Raw genomic sequence first — 22,589 nt, 5'->3', positions numbered from 1 at the left:
CAAATGGCTGACTATATGTCAGCATTGGCTTGGCAAAGTTAGGGATGATTTAAAACGGTAAATGACTTGTTGAGCCATTTTCAACCTATGAAATGCATATTTTTATAACTTTGGTAAGAAATGTCAATATCAACACCAGCATTGATGTGTGTAATCCCAGTACAATCATTTAAATGTGATAAAAAATGTGTTTAAAAAAAAACATTAGTCTGCATTAAGTGTGCAGTACCTCATTAAGTCCTGGAGACTAATGATTCAAAGTCACAACTAGTCAATGCCTACTCTCACTGATTCAAACACACAGGTGTGGTTTGCTATCTTAGTCCAAATTTCTTCATCAAAAGGATGATTCTGTTCCTCCTAATTTTTCATGTTTAAATAAGTATTGCCATTTTTTTTTACATTGACTTGGCATGGGTGGGTTCATTTATTTTAAATCCAGCATCTTCAGTTTTGTCACATTAAAGCCATCACAAGCCATTCACTACGCAGTATTTCAACCTGGCAGAGAAGCCAGGAAAATTTCAGTTTGCAGACGACATCACGATAATGTCAAAAAGTGTCCATTAATTTAACTGGAGTACCAAAATTAGTCATTGTCATCTTCTGTAGGGGCGTGTCATTAGTCATGCCAAGGAGCAATCCAAGTTTCACTTGCTTACTAACAGATACAACAGCTGATGAAATGTAAATCATTGTAAAAAAAATTGATTGTACTGCGAAACAGATCCAGAAGGAAGGATATCAATCATGCATGAACAAGCCAGCAAACATTAGGTAAGATGATATAGAAATTATCGAAGGTGTAATGATAGCTTTCCTAATCTAAAACTGTAATTCAGTAATGGCTATATACTGTACAGTATGGCATGGTCAATGAACAATGCGCCTCAGCTGTGTCATTACTGTGCAGATAGCCTTCAGTCATGAGAGATGAATACACTGACAGCTGTATAATAACAGATTCAAACTGAAGGTGGAGAAGAGGAGGAGTCTTTAACAGATGGACCAACGTGATCTCATGGGATTGTGTACAAATAGCACACCACTTTCCGGACATTTTATCATGTTATGTCCATTTTATCATGTTATGTCCATTTTAAACTTTTCGCATGATATTTAACGCCGTTTAGTCCACTGTGTCATTTAACCCAATTTTGGTTAGGTTTAGGGTTAGGGCGAGGGTTAGAGGTTAGCAAGTAGAAAAATGACATGCAATGAAATGACGCAAAAAGCAAAACATTTGTAATGATAACATTGCGAAATGACTTAAGGAAATTGGCTTGTTATTCATCTCCCTTATTCTACATGCCACGCTAACCTCCCTAAAGCTCCGTATTTAACACACATACTTGAGTTTGGTATCAAACTTTTCAGCTAATTCTTAAAAAGAAATTGCTTAAGTAAGTAAGTATTTCCCAAATTAGTGAACCATCCCTATAATGAAATTTACTGGTTTTGGTAAGTTTTCATACTTGCCCTGAATTGCTTTTGAGGGCATGAGACCAGTAAATGATATGTAGGATTCTATCAAGTTGGCAGTTGCGTTAATTGTGACATTTTCTAAAAGATACTTGAGATAGCATGAGTCATATTCCAATATGTAAAACTGCACAAATTTTCATTGAAATGAATCCAAGATGCTCTGACACAAGACTTCCAGACTGACAAACACTGAATGTGTCTACCACCACTGAAATTAAAACCATGCCCTCACCCAAAGATCAGAACACCCACCCACACACATACACACACACCAACACACACACAAACACATTTCATGGTGCTGCAGATAAATGTGAACAATTTTTCATCATCATTTCAACTCTTTTTAGTTGCAAATACTGTATGTTTGCTCCTTCAGAGTCATTAATGAGCACTCTGCGGTAAATATTGCATAGCTAAATGAGGATGACTCCTCATCAGTGAATAAAGTGTCTGGGGCAAAAGGGAAAGGAGTTAGACTGCGTTTCAAGATATGTCATATCAAGAAGCTGTCAGCCTCTACTTGCTGAGGAAAAACACTCTGCCTTTCCCCCTAAGTGATTAACTCTAGCTGGTCTCCCCTCCACACCAGCCTTTTCCAAATGGGTCGGTGCCCTGACCACATGAGTGCTGCTCTGGGACCATGTCAAAACCGTCACACTACATAGAGTCACGCCATCACTTCCAAGGCTGAGTCACCGGAGTCAGTCCATTACGTGATCTGTCATTGCTGAGGGAAGATGGACCCAGTCACTCGTGTGATTTTACGACACCCCATGGTATTTCAGCTCAGAGAAGAAGAAGAGTTGTGAGAACTATACTGATGCCTTTGTACAAAGCCAAATCTCTCGAGTCCCATTTTATTCCTCTGTCATACGTTGGAGCTTGAGCCATGTCACATTATGGTTACAAGATCCGCAAGTCAGAATGATAAAGGAGAAACAAAAATGACTGTGTCCAAGTTCACTTTGTAACCGTTACATAATCTGTCCTAAAGCCTGTCTCTTTTTTACCCTGCCAGCCTAAAGGCAGCTGCATTTACCATCTTTCCTGTGATAGTGCAGTAGCCAAGCATTTTTATAATGAAATGCCTGTAAGGTGACAGATAAGGCCCCTCTCATACTTGTCAGTCAGTGGCTTTGACCCAAACTTTAAGCATGAATCCAGAGTACGTGACAGTTGAGTCAGGCTTTTCTTTAAAAACGGCAGGCAAGAATGAAAGATTGAATTGTATGTTTCTCAAACTGCTTGTGTCAACACAGTGAGATTACATATTGGCCCATTCACTAACCCTGACACCCACTCACCACAAGTATCTGATATCACCTTATGATGCATCTGACAGTAGCATTCCTACTGTCTTCTTCAGAGGACTGTAAAAGGAAATGAGAGGGCCTAACATGAAACATCTGAACCCATTTTTGGGGTATTTTTGGTACAAGATGTTACTTAACATATTTTGTAGTGGCTTTGTAGCTAAAAAAAATCATACCTATCACTGCATCTGGTAGTGTAATTTAGAGATTCACACAACCAAAAGGCAGACAGCAAAAGGGGCATTCTGGATATAATTGGACTGAAAAAATGTTGCTAGTTTAGCTCAGGATTTTCTATGGCACCTTACTGCCTTCCTGCAGAGCCTCTGCATCTGTAAAGCTTCAGCAGTGTCAACCCCAGAGTGATTACTTGCATCATGGCAAGTAAGAGAGGGGTCCTATCTCTAAGGTATTTGCAGGTCAGCAAAACTTTCACATTTATGATAAGCAAAACTCTGCAGTGCAATCGACAGCAACACCACCTTTTACTTGAACCATTCCCCTCACCCAGCTTGACTGCCAGCAGCACTGCTTCGTTTTGCGCAACTCCATGTTCTTTTTTCTACAAAGTGCCAGAAGAGTAACCACCAAGTTCAGCCTGCAGAAGTTGGACGTGTAGAAAAGGTATTTGCGTGTGGAAAATGGATGTGTGTGGAGTTAAGGGTGCTGAGGCCAGGGCTGTGGCTTGATTTCATGGACTCTGTGCAAGCATGGCAACATCAACAAGATGTTGTCTGGCTGGCACTGAGCAAAAAATCTGAGGTGCTGAACTTTTCTTTTTTTTCTGATGTTGCAATGCTGATGTGGCTACTAGCTGCTGGCTCCAACTAGCTGTTCCAGCAAGATCAGACACAGGAGGAAGAGGTTTTGTGTTGCCTGAAAGCACCCCAGTGCTCTCTAGTGGACATGCGCACATGAATGAACACACACTAAAACACACACAAGCATGGATGTGAATGCACACTGAACCACAAACCACATGTGCACATGTACAAAGGTCCTCTCTTGCATATACTGTATATATATGTATGTATGTGTGTGTGTGTGTGTGTGTGTGTGTGTGTGTGTGTGTGTGTGTGTGTGTGTGTGTGTGTGTGTGTGTGTGTGGACACACATACAAACATAAGCTTGTATACATGCACAAATAAAAAAAAGTATTTAAATTTTATATCAATAGTGACAAGAGAGATGGGTAATAATGCAAAATTCTGACCCAAAACGGAAGTACATTGCATACATCAGGATCAATGATTAGTTTTTAGATTATGGTCACAGCATGTGCTTCTCATAGTAAATGGAGATACTGAATCCGCTAATACTAGTTACATTGTGAGGTTAGTATGAGATGGACTTGTGCAGAAAGCTAGGATACATTAATACACCATGGCTCTGAGTGAAATTCAGGGTTCCTCAGGTAACATAAGCTACCGTAAGCTATTATATGTACAAGGCAAATGGGGAAGGAAAGTGGATTAAAATGAGCCTGTCAAAGGTCCTTGACTGTCCAACCTAATCAAAAGAGCCAGGGGCTACAATACTGAAGGTAAACAGAGATGTGGAGCACGAATAGAGCAATTGGAGAGAAAAATAATACTGAACCCACAACGCTTTTATGGATGACTACTAATTAGTTCCTTTCTAAGAAAAATGGAGAAGAAATATTAAAACTTATTTTATAAAATCTGGATATATTTGATCCATTCATGAACACTCTTGCTTGGTACCAAGCAAGGGGTTATTAAAAGAATGGTTGCTTGGTGGAGGGGATCCGTTCTGTAAAAAAACCAGCAATAAACATACACATGACTACCAGGACGAAGATACCAACTTAATTTGGCTAAATCAGACTGCTGAAGCCACATATCAGCTTTGCCTAACATAATAATGGATTATGTAAACCTCTTCTTATAGTGGTACAATTGTTTCACAATTAGTACAGATACTAATAACCAATATCTGTTTGAATGTACATTTGCCAGGTAAGTATTGCATTAAGATAAACATTCAAGCCTATCCTTTGGTAAGTTGTATACCAACCTTAACTTGGGCCAGATCTATTTAAACAATTTGCTGTCAATAAAATGATACAAATGATATCGAATGATGAATACGTTTTTTTTAGAACCAAATGCAACTACAATTAAAACTGTTAAAGAGTTTATAAGCAATTTAGTGCAGTATCACACTTGTATAAAACCAGGGGATTTACAAGATTTAAAAAATAATGATCAATATCCTTACTTTTGGCTCTCAGTATTGAACCAAGCTTCTAATAATATTGGATCCTACCTTTCCCATGATGCACCTTTTGTCAGACCTTTCCTGCCAGTTAATCCCCCATGTAATTTAAACTCCATGTCCTCACTTTATAACATAAGGTTTGTTTTTTAGTCTCCAAGCAGGCAAATAACCCTGATTACATCACATATGACATCATTAGGGTTATTTTCTCAGACTTGACAATAGGCCTTTCTAAATACCAAGTACGCTATGTTTGAACTTACATACTTACATACTTGGACTTGGCAAGTTGGACTCCGGAGTACAAACTCCCCAGGACGGGAGGATGCATAACGGTCACTCTGCAATTGGCACAGCATTGTACTTGTTGACGTAACCATCTCAGCTCGTCTTGGCAATACATGTCTACTCTGGTTAACTTCACTGTAATGTACATTTACAATAAAACAAAATATGATATAACACAACCCTGCCTCTTTTTGTTTTAATTTTAAAAGTATTCATATTTATATATTCTCATTGTTTCGAAATTCATGTTCCATATAAAAAGCCAGTGGCGAGAAAAAAGATCGTGGATGTTGTTGAATGAATGATGGAGGAGAAACAAAATTAGACATCAGACATTACAAAATTAGACCAAAAGCACCCAAATTGATCAGACCCAGGCTGCGGTTGCTGTCACCTTTAGTTTGCTTTAATAAGAAGCTGAGGAGGAGGCTGCCCAACTGAGGAGGTGAAGCCGTCAAAGAAGAGCCATGATGCGTTGGAGAATGGAGAGGAGATGAGCCTTAATAACATGTCTCTCTAGCTTTGTTTGTTTGTCTAATCATTATGCTTTTTTTTAAAATCCTGTTTTCCCATTTATATGTATACTTGACAGTTTATTTGCTATACCTAGATAAAAAACTAAGGTAGTTTAATATCATATAAAGTCTTTATTTAATACTTTAGAGAGGTGTTTACTTATTTATTTATATTACGATAGGTGTGCTTCTACACTGCCTATCGAGCAATGAAAGAAATGAAAACCTCTCATGCATAAGTAAGTACCTGACCAAAAGAGATGAGATTTTATCAGAAAATGTTACTTCTGTTAGACTTCAACAATTCATATCAGACAATTCATACTTAGAATAAAGTTAAAAAAATATTTAATTGTAAAAACACATAAATAAGCAATAAATATAATGCATAATAAATTTAACAACAATTAATAAACAAACTTTGAAAAATTCTAAAAAAAAATGTATTTTCTTTTTTTTTTCACAGGAACAAACTCCCTTACAAAGGTATGCACAACTGAATGACCATGTGCCTATCCTCACCATGTTCTTTTCTGGAGCTGACTTAAAACCAGTCTTCAGGCTATCCAGAAACAACGTTGACATGCTGGTCCTAATGCTGCACTGGCAAAATGCCCATAGATGGAGCCATGAAACTGAGGTGCAGGTCAGGGTGTACTGGGTTGCCTGTGGAGCCTCGAACAGGGCAACCCCAGACATCTTTGCCATGCCACTAAACGCAGTTTGCAGGACTGTCCACAATGTCGTGGAGGAAATGATGACCGTCCTCCACAGAGCTATTCATTTCCCCAAACCAGAGGTGATGGAGAAGGTGGGGGCCAGCTTTGTTTGCCTTGCTGGCCATCAGGTGTTCTGCTGTGCCGCCGGTGCCATCTTTCGGTGCCACATCAGGATTCTTCCTCCTGCAGAGCCTTCGGAAGAAATGTTACATAAACAGAAAACATTTCCCCTCAGTGCTACTGCAGGGCATCTGTGATGCCAAGGGCACATGTCTGAATGTGTACAACTGCAATCCAGGAACTACACATCATGCACTTGTCCTACACAGATCACCCAAGTACCTACAGGCCCTGTATCCACTAGCTGGGTACTTTCTATTTGGAGATGGAGGATACCCATGCCTGCAGCATCGTGTTATTATGACACCATAACCGCAGCTTGTAGCAAGTAAGAACACTCTCTATGTCTCACAAAGAAGACACATCCTTGTTTTACTATCATTGACCCATCATTGACATGATGCCTTCCCTTGCCCCTTACCCTAACCTTAACTATCACAAGTAAAGACCAGCATTTTTGTCCCCACAAAGCTGTCAGTCCCCACAAGTATACTGGGCTCCTGGTTGTCAGACCCCACATATGTAATAAAACAAGCCAACACACACACTCATACTTGAAAGCTTGCTGCCCAGGTTTCTGCTCCTGAAGAACTGCCTGGATTACGAGGTGAAGCTGTCTGAATCTAGACGGTAAACCTTTCCAAATGTTGTCATGTTCACTACAAGTTGGACATTATTTAAAACATAGTGTGGACGGTATCTATATACATATATATTTACATATATAAGAGGGAGATAATTGTGCAGTTATTGCCAGAAGAGAAATTGTAACAAAGTCCCTAGGCAAAACAAAGACATAAACAAGTGTTTATGTTTAACGAGTTTAACAAGTGACACACTGCTACTTAGATATTCAATCATTGTGGATGGAGACTGCCAATAATGAATACTCAGTCCAATCCAGTTTTTGATGAATTTCATCTGCTGGTGGAAAGGCTCTTGTTGGCCACCTGCCAGGCCGGGAGGGCCTGGGTTTCCTCGGTTGTCCCGTGATTAAAATATTCCTTAAATGTTAGTTTTAATGCACAATAACATTCTTTATGACACATATATCAAGTTTGTACGATAGGAGTAACTACATATACAATTTGGTCAAAAGTACAAAGACATCACACTAAAGTTAAATAAAAAAATAAAGTTAGAAACCTTAAATTTGCCTCTAGCCAAACCGATTTGTCGAGGAACAAATAATAGATTTAAACTCTAAGACCAAAAATTGCCTGTTAGATATACCCAAAACAAATTACATCTCATGTTTAACAACTACAGAGACATCAGAGCCAGCAGCAAATTTCAAAAGGACTGGCTGTGATAAGGCTGTTCTCAGTGGGTTACCATGAGCGCTGACCACCCGGTCAACTTGATAGCTAGCAAGGCATGCTAGCAATCTCTGAAAATGTCAGAGCGAATTTTCAAGTAAGCTCTATCTTGATAAATCGACAACAGATTTCAAGTTTAAACAACTAAATTCTTGCTTAAAAAAATCTTATAACTACATTCCATGATACAACAGTAGGATTTTCGAAAAATTATAACTTACAGTTGTGAGTTTTCTCCTCCACCATTGGCACTTATTAATGCAAAATGCAATTTTTGGAGACTTGGCTGTCCAAATTCTCACAAGTTGCCTCCCGATGTATCCTCAATAAAATAGAGAGAGAACACATCTGAGCATTTGGACTGTACTTGGCTACATGTCCACGAGAAGACAAGTAAAGAGAAGAATTCAGATTGGGAAAAGCCTGAAGTTACTCCAGAGCTACATAAAACACAATACAACAGTTTTCACAGGCTGACTAGCAGTCCTCAGGACTAAGAAATCAACTTTGACATGTAATATCTGCAGGGTGCCACTTTAAGACATATATTTGTTTGGCTTTATCCATCACTTTTTAAAACACAAAAACTTAGTCATTCTTCTTTAATTTTGTCGCTGATCCTACTGCATGTGGCTAGATGGCGGGTATGAGTCACTGTTGCTTAAAAAAGCCAGACTGAAACTACAGACGGGTGACAAATTAAAAGAAAAACCATCATAAAGTTTCTTAGTAAGATGCGGGGCCACCACGTGACAAGAACAGCTTGAGTGCGCCTTGGCATAGATTCTACACGTCTCTAGGAACTCTACTGGAGGGATAGACATCATTCTTCCATAAGATTATCCCTCATTTGGTGTTTTGATGATGGTGGTGGAGGGCGCTGTCTAACACGTTGGTCCAAAATCTCCCATAGGTGTCAAGTTGGGTTGAGAACTTGTGACTGCGAAGGCCATAGCATATGATTCATATCATTTTCATACTGTTCAAAACACACAGTGACCCCTCGTGACCTATGGATGGGGGCATTGTCATCCTGTTTCTCTATTCATTTTTCATAAGATTCCTTTAATTTGTCACCCGTCTGTATGTGTAACCTCACAAGCAAAGTTGAGCAAAAAACGACTGAGGAGAAGTAATGACTTCATTAAACTTTTCTTATTGCACTACACTCTGCTCCAGCTGAGAAGGTAAGCCGTCTCGAGGCATTGGTGAGTTCAAAACAGTGGCAGCACTGCGCAGTATTCACTTCCAGCAGTCTCTGCAACTGAACAAGTTGCGCTTCCATCCCTTGAGCTGGTCTTGAGCATGCTGGGGCTCATGCTCTGATACGCTACAAACAGCATCTCTCGTGGTCTCTGCTGCTCTGCCTCTACATCGCTGTCTGTGCCCCCCCCCGACTCACACACGTGCACACCACGTCACAGGAATGGTACGGGTGATACAGGGAAGAGCTGACATGCCAGCTACCACTTTCAAAGGTGAATGGAGGGGGTGGGGATGAGGGGTTGTGCAGGTTTCAAGGGATAAGCGGGTTCAGTGAGAAACCGCTCTTCCTCGCCCTTTCATGGCGAATCATATCCCATTAAGTGGGTTTTGTCCTGTGATGAGGATGCTGCTGGTGCTCCTCAACAATCCCATTACAGATCATAAAGGGAGCTTGGGATGTGGCCTGAGAGCACTCGGGCTGCTCCTCTAAGGCTGCCAGGCTTTCTGTGTATGGCAACTGCGCCACATCAGTTAATTGCTTTTTAACTCCAGGTGAATGCTGGGAGCATTTCCTCATGTTCCCATCTGATTCTTCGTGCTCAGTGGTTAGCGTCACAGGGACTGGTTTGATTTAGCTCAAACGTAAGTTTGGCTTAGGCTGTGTGAAAACCAAGGACAGTCTGAAAACAGAGAAAAGCTTAGTGGTAGTGCCTCACTGGACTGGAAAGACCCCGGGTGTGTTACGCTACCCTTAAAATTCTTCCCTCTTTCCTGCTTTATACATCCTCTTTTCGTTGGATTTTTGTTCTGCTGCCTTGCCAGCTGTCCAAATATTGTAAGAAATGAAATAAGAAGCTTGAAAGTCTCCTTCAAGGACCTTTATGGAAATACAACACTATCCTATCCTACTGTACATTTTTAATGCCACACTCATTAAAGCTGCGCTAATCCATATTTTTATATGACACCCCATTAAATTGTGAAGGGTGTCACTTGTTGTGACAGACTCAGACAGACTCAGAAAGAATTACCACCCAACCCTCCCCATCAGCTAGTTTTGGATCATTGTTTTGGGTTTCTTGCCCTCAAACTCTGCTGTCATTACTCTTGTTTCAAACTGCAGAAGGTAGCTGTTTGGAGGGAAATGTCTGATAAATCCACTGTACACTACCCGCTCTGCACCAAACAGCAGAAAGGCACAGTTAGAGAGTAGCTGGTGAACATAGTGGAGCCTTCAGTATCTAAAGAGACATTAGTTAGTTTGTGGAGCGAAAAACAGAGAAAAAGGGAGAGAGAAAATTGTGGTCTGTTGACTCCTGTATCCAAACAAATGCTAATTTTTTTTTTCTGTTGAATTTTTATCTAGGTACATTTTTGCTTGTTTTGTTTTTGCTTGTCCCAAAAAGAGGCCAAAAAAATCAATTATTGCAGCTTTAAGGTCCAGAAAAAACTCTCCACATTAGTGTTCTTTAAAGTTCTGTATCTATACTGATCAGCAACAACAAACCATGTCTAACAAGTCTAAGTAATTTCATGTGAATTTTCTAACTCATAGAAATAAGAGATACATTCTATATATAACAAAGGTTATCAAAATCAAAGAGATTACATTTTTTTTACATCCTATATACAGTATATGCTCATAGCTTCACATATCTCTGTTTTAAATTCAGATCTAAATCTAGAAGAAGAGAGAATTTGAGACTTATTTCTGTTTCCTGCTCTCATTCACTTTCATCCTTTCTTTTTTCCTTTCCTCTAAGTTAGTTACTGGCAGAAAAGAGGAAACAAGCAGTGGGAAACACACATGGTTACATATATCTTTCAGTGAGACCTCAGTCAGAATGGACTGAATGATGAAAACTTGCACACCATACATTCATGCTTTGTTTGTTGGACTATATAAAAATAAAAAAAGAAGGATAAATGAATGTCAAAAGATGACTTAGATACAGTAAATTACAGCAGACCAGAAATCCTCTTTCATTTGTATAATATATATTATAAAATCAATATTTCCTTGTTTTGTTTTTTCTGAGTAAAGCATACACAGTTATACAGCCAGTGTATATCATGTCTTATTTTTACTCAAACAACGTAATTCTTTTGGTTAGTTTTAATCAGTTTGAAATATGACTGAGAAATAAATCAATGCTGAGCTTTGATCAAACAAACATTAATGATTTTAATTATGCAAAAATTGCATTGGCAAATTTTCCTTTAACATAAGCTGCCAAAGGTGGATTTATTTCATCTGTGTTAAGGAGGTTTTTGATTCAACTCTGTGGCCATTTTTGATGGTGTATTGGATATATTTTTAGTGGACTCTGTCACCGTATATACACCACATATAAAAACAGAAGGGGAAAGCGTACACCTTGTATATTACTTTGCTTAAAGAGGTACCGCACACTTAAACATGTTTTTTTGATTGTAAACTAAATGATATGATTGGCATTTCATGGGAAGAAAATGGCTCAACACGCCTACTACTGTTTTAAATCATCCTGAACTTTGCAAGGCCAACGTTGACATAGAATCACCCGTTTGGGACCTATTTATTTCACAGAATTTATATTTTAAAAAAAAAAGAATTTTAACGCCCTCTGATCAGAGGTGGGCGGGCCACCTCCCCCAGCAGTCTTTGAAACCGCGCCCTTTTTCAAAAATCGAGACTCATCACTCATAGGAGTTTATGCAATTTTTTGCTAACTCTCTACTAAGTATTTTTTAATTTGGCACAATGGTTTGGACTTTTGCTTTTGATGGCTGTAGAAGCACCACCGGAATGAATTCTTTCCCTTCAGACACTCATATCACTCAGCGGTGGTTGCAGATGGCAGCAGGTCCCTTGATAGCAACACAATGCTATGTACATTTGCGATTGTTGTTTTTCATGGGGTGCTTTTCTAAGTACTTGCTCGGCTCTGAGAGCTACGGCTTTCAGCATTACTGCTGCCACTTCCAAAGAGCCCCCTAGCCTAGGTACCTTGCGGTCACTGGGCAATTCCTGCCTCAGAGCTGGGATGAAATTACACTTTAAAAAAAGATGACACAACGTACTTACAAAGGTAGAAAAGAGCTAAATTTGGCTTTTGCTGGCATCATGGCAAACACATATAAAAATAGATATCTACATACAGTAGTGTACAGTGTGTAACTTCCAGAAAAGTACAACCACTCACTTTTGCATATTATTTGCTTCTCTCATTATGGAAGTACAGCACTCAGGGATGAAGTGTGAACCTCACATTCAGCTGGTGTACAGTATGCATTCCTCGCTACACCTAGCTCCGAGCTAGACTCCTATGCTGAGACCTCTTGTAAGCATCACCATTAATCAGACAGGCAGCTTGCAGTTTTTTGAAAAACAAGCAAGTGTTATAAATAACTAAAACATCAGGCAAAAGAAGGGAAAAAAGAGAGTGCTGAATAAGAAGTGAAAAGGGAAATCACTGCCAAAGTCACCTTGAGTCCAGCTAATTTACAAAACAGTGACACAAGCATTATTTACAAGGAGGGGTGAATAATATCATAAAAGGCATTAGCTACTGTTTACATTGTCAAGGTGGTTACTGGTACTGAGGCAGAAATTATGGGTTGGCAGAGGGGGTCCAGACCCCCCCTCAGTATATCATTGTAAACATGTACCCGTAGCCTCCAGTTTGGCAGGCTTGACATTTTCATATTTTATTTAGTATGGCCAGCTACAGAATGCTAACAGCTTGTCCTTTTGGGCAACAGTTCCACCCCCCAAAGTCTTGAGAACGAGCCAACTAACGTCAAGACTGGTGCACAGGCCGGACATTTCACAAGCTCAGCAGCCAAATAAATGATTTCTTCACTTCCTTTAAGTCAAGAATCAGCTGTCTCATTAAGCTGACTGCAGCCCTGTTGAATTTGACTGTTATATATGATTTTGAACAGTTACAGGGGACATCTCATTAAAAACCATTCATTTTCAACCATCCACACTGGACATGGTGACACGTAGAATACCTGTTTTCTTAACTCGGGGCTAGTGAAATAGAAAGTGCTATGTTTGCACTACTTCATGTGGATCTACATGTGAATACAAAATGGGAATGTGTATGGGGTGACTGTCCAGGGTGTCAATCATGTAATTTCACTATACTCAGTTCAGTCAAGCAGACTGATTTGTGATCATTGAAAATGACAAAAAGCTTCAAGGTGTTTACTTTGCGGATGCTGTGAATTCATCAATATTCACATTTGTAAAGAGGAATGAATCAATGAATCTAGACACTGTTGATGAAAAATCTGACACTCTCACTACTGCTACGCAACTACAGTATTTATCACAGGTTGACAAAGACTGGTGCGCTGCAGCAGAGCAGGTTCTGCCTTTCATTTTGAATTCCTTGCTCTCTTGTCTCAACGTTGTGTCTACAACTGCTCTGTCGTGAAAGCAAGTGTACTTAGCAGCTAACAGTGAGACACATGCACTTGATCACGCACAGTGTAACTTGCAGTATTGATCAGCTGGGCAGGGTCTCACAGGTCCTCTGGGGTGTCACGACACACCACCGACTCGTTGACTGAATTGATCATAGAAATGCAGAAATAATAAAGTGGCATGCCATTCTGACTTCCTATTGATTTTCCCATTAGCAGCTGATTGATACAAGCTTTAAATGTCAGAAGCCTCATTGATTGCCACGAGTCCACACACTCACTTGCAATGTCATGTCACTTTTGTACAGGTTCTGTAGCTTTCCACCCGGACAGACTAAATTAAAGGTCAACAGGTGCATCGTGTCATTGAGCTGTGCTTAGGCTTTGGTCACACCAAGTTCTTATGCACACTCTGCAATGTTTATTCTTCTAGGTCAGTTCATTTGAGGATGATACCACTCTACTTCATCACAGAAAATGGATGAGCTCTTCTCTCTTGGTCCAAGAAGTGAGAAAATCTGAATCCAAGGGAGACCACTCAAAAATGCAAGGGTTTGTGGGTATATGAAGGTGGATAAGGGCATGTAACAGGAAGGTTTAGTATGCCAAAATGCAAGCAGATGAATCCATAGTCTGAACTGACATTTAAATAGTGCTAAAACATTAAATTATTTGATTAGTTGATCACTGAAAATTAATCTTTTGTAATTTATGCAGTATTTATGAAGCAAAAATAGCAAACTTCCGCTACTTTCAGCTCTCTAGTGTGTGAATTTTTTGTTGTTTTACATCATTTCAAATTTACTTTTTTGACTCGATTTTTGACATGTTCACCACTAACTTTTTGTCTGACTAATCAATTTATTGATTATTCAAAAAAATAATCTACAGATTACTCAACATTGAAAATAATTGTTTTTTTTCCATCCTACATTAAAATTAGAAATTTTCACAGGTCGCGTCCAAAAGTACATTGAGTGAAATCAGGTTGGGTAGGATCCTGTATAGCTACAGGTCTTGAAAAACCCGGTGAAATTTGAGAAGTTGCAAGTCTAATCACAAGGAGGACAAGACTAAGGTTTAATAACCTTAAAGTCTCTTTGGATTAGGGCTGCAACTGTAATGATTACTTTTGTCATTTATTAATTTAAGATGACCTTGCATATCACATTCACTATTTAATCATGTCCTAGCTCATGCTGAGCAAAAGGCAAAGTACTCACCAGTCACCAGTCTGTTGCAGGGCTAGGACATACAGACTGACACCCATTCACACCCATATTCACACATACGGGCCAGTTCACCTGATATGCTGTATGAGGTGATAGTGCTGATTACTATAACACCTTACCATCCCTCCGACCTGTATTTTTGAAACAAACAAAAAATGAAAGTGCAACAACTAATGCTTATTTTTCAATATCATTTAATCTAATTTCTTGATTGATCAACTGATCATTTGATCCATAAAATGTCAGAAAGTAATGACATTTTTCCCATCGGAATATCTTAAAACTCAAGGTGGTGTTTTAAATGTCCTGTTTTGTCTGAAAACAGTCCAAAGATATTCAGTGCACTATCATATATAACAAAGAAAAGCCATAAATATTTGGATTTTAGAAGGTGGAATAAGGTAATGTTCAGCATATTAGCTAGAAAAATTACTTAGCATTTTATCGATTATTACAATAGTTGTGACTGATTGATCAATTGACTAATCATTTCAGCTATAATTTTGATTGGGTCTGTCTGACCTTGGGTTCTTTCCAGGTTGGGATCAGTATGTTGAATTTCTTTTATTGTTGTTGCTTTCCAGTGAAGGCCTTTAAATCAACTACATGTTTTTCTGCGGCATGACAACACAAAACATGATACACCGAAAACTAGTCCATCATGCTAAGCTAAAGTTAATCAATAGTCACCAAAATAGTATAAATAATAATCATAAATCAAAAAATAATGACAAATAATGATAAAATAGCTAGTGAGTCTGTCTGTTTTTGTACACAGTAAACTTTTATGCTATTGTGCAGCTCAAAAAACAAGGCATACCTCACTCCCTCACACCCTCAGTAAAAATACTGTAAATCCTCTTGAGGCTAATATGCCAACTGCCTTGTCAGAAGACAAGGGAAAGGCATTTAGCATGAGGAAAATTGTGTAAAAGTGTATTCATCCTTCAAGGAGAAACCTCTTCCAAAAGGGCCACAGGCAACGTAGGGTAAACGAAGTACCGAGCGTGTAATCTAACTTTATAAATTTACTTTGGACTTTACTTATGATTCAAAAGAAATTGGAATATTTGCCTAATGGCTAAAACATACACGCACTAGGATTGTGTTTTAAGCCTCTCAAAGGAACAGCAAACTGGGGACGCTCAATCGAAAATCGTGAGAGTGTGTGTTTGCATTTGGGGTCAGAGCTGAGGGGCAAACATGGGGGAAAAAAAGCCCTAATAAACACAGTTGCTCCTCTCAAGCAGGATGGTAACAATCCCTTACTTTAGGGCTTCAATCGGATCCTGTTTAGGCGTGTTTATGAGGACACTCTTTGCTAACGGTGTGCCGGGGAGCATGATCATCTAAAAGAGCTCAGTGGCAGGTATGTGCAGTTTAATGAAGCAGGGGTCCCCACGTCCTCCAGTTTCTAATGCTGAGATCAGTTAATGATTCTCTTGCAACCTATTTATGACACTGCTTGGTGAACATAACAGAGGTTAATAAAGTAGAGGTCAACTCTTTATCACACCTGCCCAGCGCTGTTTTCCCCTCTCCTACACTGTAAGTCATAGAAGCATTTCTCATTAAAAATCTCCCTCATAAAGCCCACAGGTCGAGTAAGTATAAATGTACTATGCAGAGTTTAATGCCTGACTCCCATAGGCACGCTTGCCTGATTGTCAAATTATTCTGGGTGCCATGGCGTGTGTTTATTTCATGCTAATAGCCAGCATCTTACCGGAGGCTGGAAAATCGAGTGTAGCACCCAAATTACACAGAAAAATGCCTAACACTGACCAATCAGGTTTGAAAGAAAAGACTGAGATAATCCACACTGGAGCCTTGAGCTGAGTCATTTTGAGTTGAGTCATTCTGGAGGAGAGAGTCTGTGACACTGGCAGACGGGAGCATGTATTAGAGAAAGGGAAAAGAATGGAGGGACGACAGATGTGTGTGTCTGTGCGAGGTGTTTGGGGCTTTTGTCTTTCCATGCATCAACAGTGTGTAAACACAGGTGTTCTTTGTAGAAACTCCTAATGTAATAACTGCCCATGATAATAACTGCGACTCTGCAAACACACAGCCGAGTAATCTAGTAGGGAGCAGTGGGCCTACGGTGTGAGGATTATGGAGTCAGAGGAGTCCACCTGTGGTGTGTGGATACAATGTGTAGATTTCTGCCACTTGTTACTCAGGAACACTGTCATTTTTTTACAGTCTGAACACTGAATAAAATGAAGGGAAGCTAAATTGTATTCCCTAACTTGAAATATAAACGTATTTTAAAATTTGCAATTTAAAAAAAGGAAGATCTCATGTCAGAGTTATTTTTTAGGTGAGAAATATGGATCATCTTATTGGGGATAGTAAGAAGTAATTAGTGTGATATTAGTAAGGAAAATGTTCTATATATATATATATATATATATATATATATATATATATATATATATATATATATATATATAACACAATAAGTCAAATGTATGCTTAATCACCTATAAAATAATCAAAATGACTATATGACCACCAGTTATCATGTAACCAAAGTCCCATGCTTTCACAAGTCACATGTTAACAGCTGAGCCATCTCCATGACAACTGCTAAAAACTCCTTCTGTAGATAACTTATTAGTATTTAATATAATATAACAAACTGTTATTCTCAAGGTCAAGAACAGAGCCTTTATAATCAAATCAAACTAACGTTAAAAGCAATTAACTGTTTTTGGCATCAAGTGCAGTTTGTTTGGAATCATTAATTTCAACAGCAAAAACTTGTAGAATGATAAAATGACAACATAATGTGATCATGCTGAAATGATGCTGAAAAATCAAAACCAACTGTGATTTTCAATTATCCCATCCTCGACTCACATTAGGCAAAAGAGTGGGTAATCCCAGGACAGGTCAGCAGCCTGTCACAGGGTTAACAAGTACAGACAGACTACCATTCACACTCACGTTGACACCTACATCCAATTATAACGGTGCCAATTCAAATGAACTGTGTGTTGATGTGTTGTGTGAGGTGATATTGCTACCAACGTTCCCAAATTTACTTTTCCAGATACACAAAAACGCAAAAAGCAACAACACTGGGCGTAAAGATCACAGAAATGTTCCTGATCTGGAGGCACCGCTTAATCAGCGAAACAAGAGAACCAGATACGTCATCATGTCATTGCCAATTGCAATGGTTTTTTTTGGTTTTCTTTGGTCTGCATTTTTTTTTTTTTTTTTTTTGGAACTTTAACCTCTTCTTCTGTTTTTCACAATAAAAACTTTCCTGACAAGAAATAAAGGAAGAAAAGAAACACATGCTACTTTTTCTTCTACAACTCGTTTTGCTTACAACCATGTAAGTCACACTGACATATTCATTGATAAACATAAACCCCGCCATGCAAACGCATTGTTATTAGATTTAGCGCAGGTGCTGGTAATTCAAGCGGAAGGAGACAAAGCTGCTTTTGTCAAATGAGACTGTACAAGAACTGTGCTTTCGTCATTTAGACCTTTGTTAGGGTTTTGTACTGGTGATGCTGTCATTTGTCCTTTCCTCTCTGTATTTTGCCCCGAAAAGTCTTTGAGGTGATGGGGTTTCAATACAGCTCATTATCATAACAGATTTCAAATGAATGGATGCTCCTGTATCTCCATGCTGAAGCTTCCTTCAGACAGTCTGTCCTCGCTCCTCTGAGCAGCTAGCTTCCTTAATGATTGAAGCTTTGATCACTTTCTGGGTTATGTGAGGATAAAGGATGAAGGAGATATGAAAATGATATGAAAGTAAGAGAAATTATCGTGGATGTCATAAACAGTGGATGGCAGCCTATTAATTCCAGTGAGAGCTGCTGTCTTCGCACTTCCATGCCTGTAACACTTGTATTACTCTGCAATAATGAATGAAGCTGAAATAATATCGTTTTTGTTTTTTTTTTTTGCTTTTAGTATGTATTGGATCTGATCTTTCAAAGTTTGATCGTTCAACGAGCTTTCATCACAACACAACACTCTCACAATACACTACAATACTCTCCCTGCATATGCAGTAACATGTCCATGCTACAGCACACAATATCATCCCCTGCTTAACCAGTCACAGTTTGCAGGGGACTACAGATACAAACAGGTTCTTCGACAAAATAAGATGTTTGAAACTGCCCTCAACAATACACGTGTTTTGATCTGATGCCACTATCAACGGGACAAAATCATTTGTCAGTGCCTTCCAAAACTGTTACAAATCACTGTAAAAGATAAATCTGCCCTGATCTTACACAGCTATGGTTGAGGTTTGATTCTTCTACATGGATATATGGACACCGGCTGTGTTGGTTTGAATGCCTGCCGGGAGCTGCAGCGGATATATAATGCACATGTGAAATATGAGGGGGAACTTGTGTGTGGGTGTGGGTATTTCTGTCTTTTTGGTTATGTTTAGGCACAGAAACAACTGGGTTTGGGAAAGATCGTGGTCCTCTAACTTTGAGTTTAGGGGACCTGTGTCGACATGGTTACGATCATAACCAACTAGGTTAGCTTCAGGTGATGATCATGACCGTTGTTAGGAAAATAATGAGCGAGCAGTGCTCCTCTGTCAAAGTCCAATGTTTTGCTGGTCCATTCTACTATCCTCAACTCTGGAAATCCCTCTATTCTTTGCTCCCGTGACGAGAGTCATCATTACTCGGCCACTGGATGTCTTTCTCCCTTCCTCATAAACACAGGTCGTGTTTTGTGTATCTGCTTAAAGACTGACTCTGTCGTTGTTCGTGGGACAGTCTCTCGGATACACAACACATGTAGTCGAGATTTTGGAGCTGTGCGTCTTTCGGCCTTAACCCAGTCCGATCATTCTGTACTTCTGAAGCTTTGTATAGAGAGAGTAAGTCTGCCGATCACAAATGCTGTATTCCTGCTCACACGATTACACATGGAGGCTGCCCAGTACAACCAGTCTGATATGCTGGACACTGAGCAACTGGTCTGGAACAATCTTAAGGTTCAGTGGCTGAAATTTAGAAAGGGGTTCGCTCAAAAAACAGCAGATGTCTTTACTGCAAAATCCATGACAACATCCCCGGCTGGCTTCCCACCTGCAAACACTACCAGCTGTGTTTTTGGATTTCCTGCTGGGAGCTGCAGTTGTGGTGCACTCAGAAGCTTCTCTACAACAGTTTAAGGTGTATTTTAAAAAAAAAATGCTGTTTGTGTGTGTGTGTGCGTGTGTGTGGGTGTGTGCATCTTTGCATAAACATATAGAGATGAAGGCGCTGATTAATTTAATCTTAACCTTTCATCACAACATAATATCAAGTTATTATTTGTCATTCAAAAACGCAACCAAAATCATAGTGTAGTAACTAAGACAGAAATGTAATAACTTATTACATTACATGCAGTTATTACATTCTGTTAGTTTCCATATGTGTCTTTGCATGTTTGCATGTGCTTCTATGTGCAAACGCGCCTGCAGCGGGGTTTCCTCCTCGCTCCATCAGCTCCCAACCGAGCCGGCCTCCGCTTCGCGAACGTCTGACAGGTTGCATTGCATTTTTCTCGGCCAGCCCTCCCTCATCAAAGTGATTAAGCAATTACGCTGATTGTGCCGATGCTCAGAAGAACGAGGGAAGGGCCCTCGAGTATTGAGTGCCAAAGCTTTCTCGGAGATAACGGCTTAATTTGAGCCTAATCAAAATAAAGCGCGTTTTCTTAAAGCCCCAACCTTCCTTCAGCGCTGAGCGGCTCGGGGAATTGAGAAGGTATCATTAAGGGGGAACCTTTGTAGGCAAGATAGCCCTGCTGGGGCCTCTCTGACTTAAATATCATTGCGTGTGGGCCTTATACAGTAAAACGTACAGGCATGGTATTATCACGCAATCAGGCCCCTCTTTCCCTCCAAATGAATGAATAATTACCATCTTAGAACTGGTAACGATAGTAGCCTCTAAAGAAGCCGCGTGTATCCATCGCGGATCCCTACAGGAAACAATCAAAGAGTCTGGGAATGGAATCAATAAGAAAGTGTTCGTCTCTGAGCACTGCTGTGGGCATCAATAATGAAACATGAGTCTGGCGGGTCCCTCGGATCACAGCAACAGACCTACGGTAAACGCATGAATTGCCCGAGAGTTATTTTCCTCTGACACACACACACACACACACACACACATACTTCAGGCATCCTTCCCATCCGGTCATTTTTTAAAATAGCTTCCAACATCAGCCTTCATTTCTTCAGCCGCTCATTTCACCACGATAGCCAGCCAAAGCACACGCAGCAGGCATCTTTCGGCAGGCTGGATCCAACATCAAAAATTCATCACAGCAGAACTGAAATCACAACCGCGACTGAGCAACGTGAAGCAAGCCTGCTGTCGCGTGCACGTGTGTGTGTGTGTGTGGCGTGCACGTGGGCGTGCAGGAGAGCAACGTGTGAAGAAGTGAAAGGGAAACAGAGGGAGGGAAATGAGGAGGGAAAGAAGGCCTCACCCCGGGAGGATATCTGGAGGAAGAGGCGGGGGTCCGCAGCGCGTATGGCCGCGGTGTAGCGGTCCTCGATCCCGGGCACCTGCGCCTTTTTCTCGGGCATGAGTCGGACCCTGAGCCGGCCCCCCTCTGCGCCGAGCCACCACTCCAGGATAGCTGTGAGGTCCATTTCCAGGGTGACCACCGGGGCCTCCTCAAACACAGACAGCCCCCCGCATCCCGTCCTGACTATATCCTCTCCTATTTCCACCACTACTTGGTTTGATTTCCTGCTGGCTTTCGTCAAGCCCAATTTCAGAACTTTGGACAGCGGCCGCTTGTAGAGGGAGGGGAGCTGTCCGTCAGAAGACGTGTTCCTCAGCGCTGAGTCCGTAGCAGATTTGGGGTCCACGAAAGTAGATATGGTTTTCTGCAAAGGTATGCAGTGCATTTTCAAGTTTGCGCGCACCGTGTAACATCCGCTAAAAGTCTGGCAGTTGCCGTTCAGGGGTCTCTTTATGAACTCCGCAAGGTAATAGCGCAACAGAGAGGGGACCGCAAAATCCACAGCGAGGGTTTTCCTCTTGAGCCTGGAGTTTATGGTTTGGTTCAAGTCTCTTTTGCCTCCGGTTTCCCCGCTGTTGCCACCGCCGCCGCCGCCGCTGCCGCTGCTGATGTTGCTGAAGCCGGCGGTGGGGGGATCCATCCCCGCTGTGGTCCTTGGCGAGGCGCACTGCAGCCCAGCGAAGAATGCCGCAGAACAAACAAGTAAAAACAATATCCCGGCGCTCATGGTTAAATCAATTGGGGTCTGTCGTTTAGGAGAAGCCCGTTAATCCCACCGTTCACTGCTTCCTCTCTGCTCTCGTCACATACGCAGCGCAAAAATCAGAAAGTGCGAATCGATGATCCTGCGGGTCCTGCGCCTCTTCGCCGGTGCGCACCCGTGGCAAGACGATGGAAACTGGGTTTTACATTTGTTTGCCAGGGACTGTTGCTGTCCTCCCGTCTTCACACGGACAAAGTGCCATAGCCCTTCTCTGTTTCCCCCACACACACACACACACACACACAAACACACACACACACACACACACACACACACACGCACGCACGCACCTAGAAGACAATGCTTTTTTATCGCCGGTGCGAACCTAGCGAGTCGCTCTCCGGGACGCTGATTGATATGCCGGTCGGGTCCGCTCCGGTGGCTTAGAAAGACTCCCTGTCTCTTGGCACAGTTGCGACGGCGGCACAAGTGGTCTCTCTG

The 22,589-nt window shown here is 40.7% G+C and overlaps 1 protein-coding gene across 1 annotated transcript in view; it reads right to left on the bottom strand.

The window, feature by feature from the left end:
* alk (ALK receptor tyrosine kinase) overlaps positions 1-22,112 on the bottom strand; it is a 322,063-nt gene extending 299,951 nt beyond the window's left edge. Inside the window, exon 1 of the mRNA XM_040136347.1 lies at positions 21,344-22,112. Within this exon, the coding sequence (XP_039992281.1) occupies positions 21,344-22,112 (769 nt within the window). The remainder of the gene's footprint in view (positions 1-21,343) is intronic.
* Positions 22,113-22,589: the final 477 nt, after the last annotated feature.

This window comes from Xiphias gladius, chromosome 10 (assembly GCF_016859285.1).
Source record: "Xiphias gladius isolate SHS-SW01 ecotype Sanya breed wild chromosome 10, ASM1685928v1, whole genome shotgun sequence".
NCBI classification, from domain to species: Eukaryota; Metazoa; Chordata; class Actinopteri; order Istiophoriformes; family Xiphiidae; genus Xiphias; species Xiphias gladius.
Note: the sequence above shows the minus strand (reverse complement) of the source record. Positions and strands in the feature narration are given on the sequence as shown.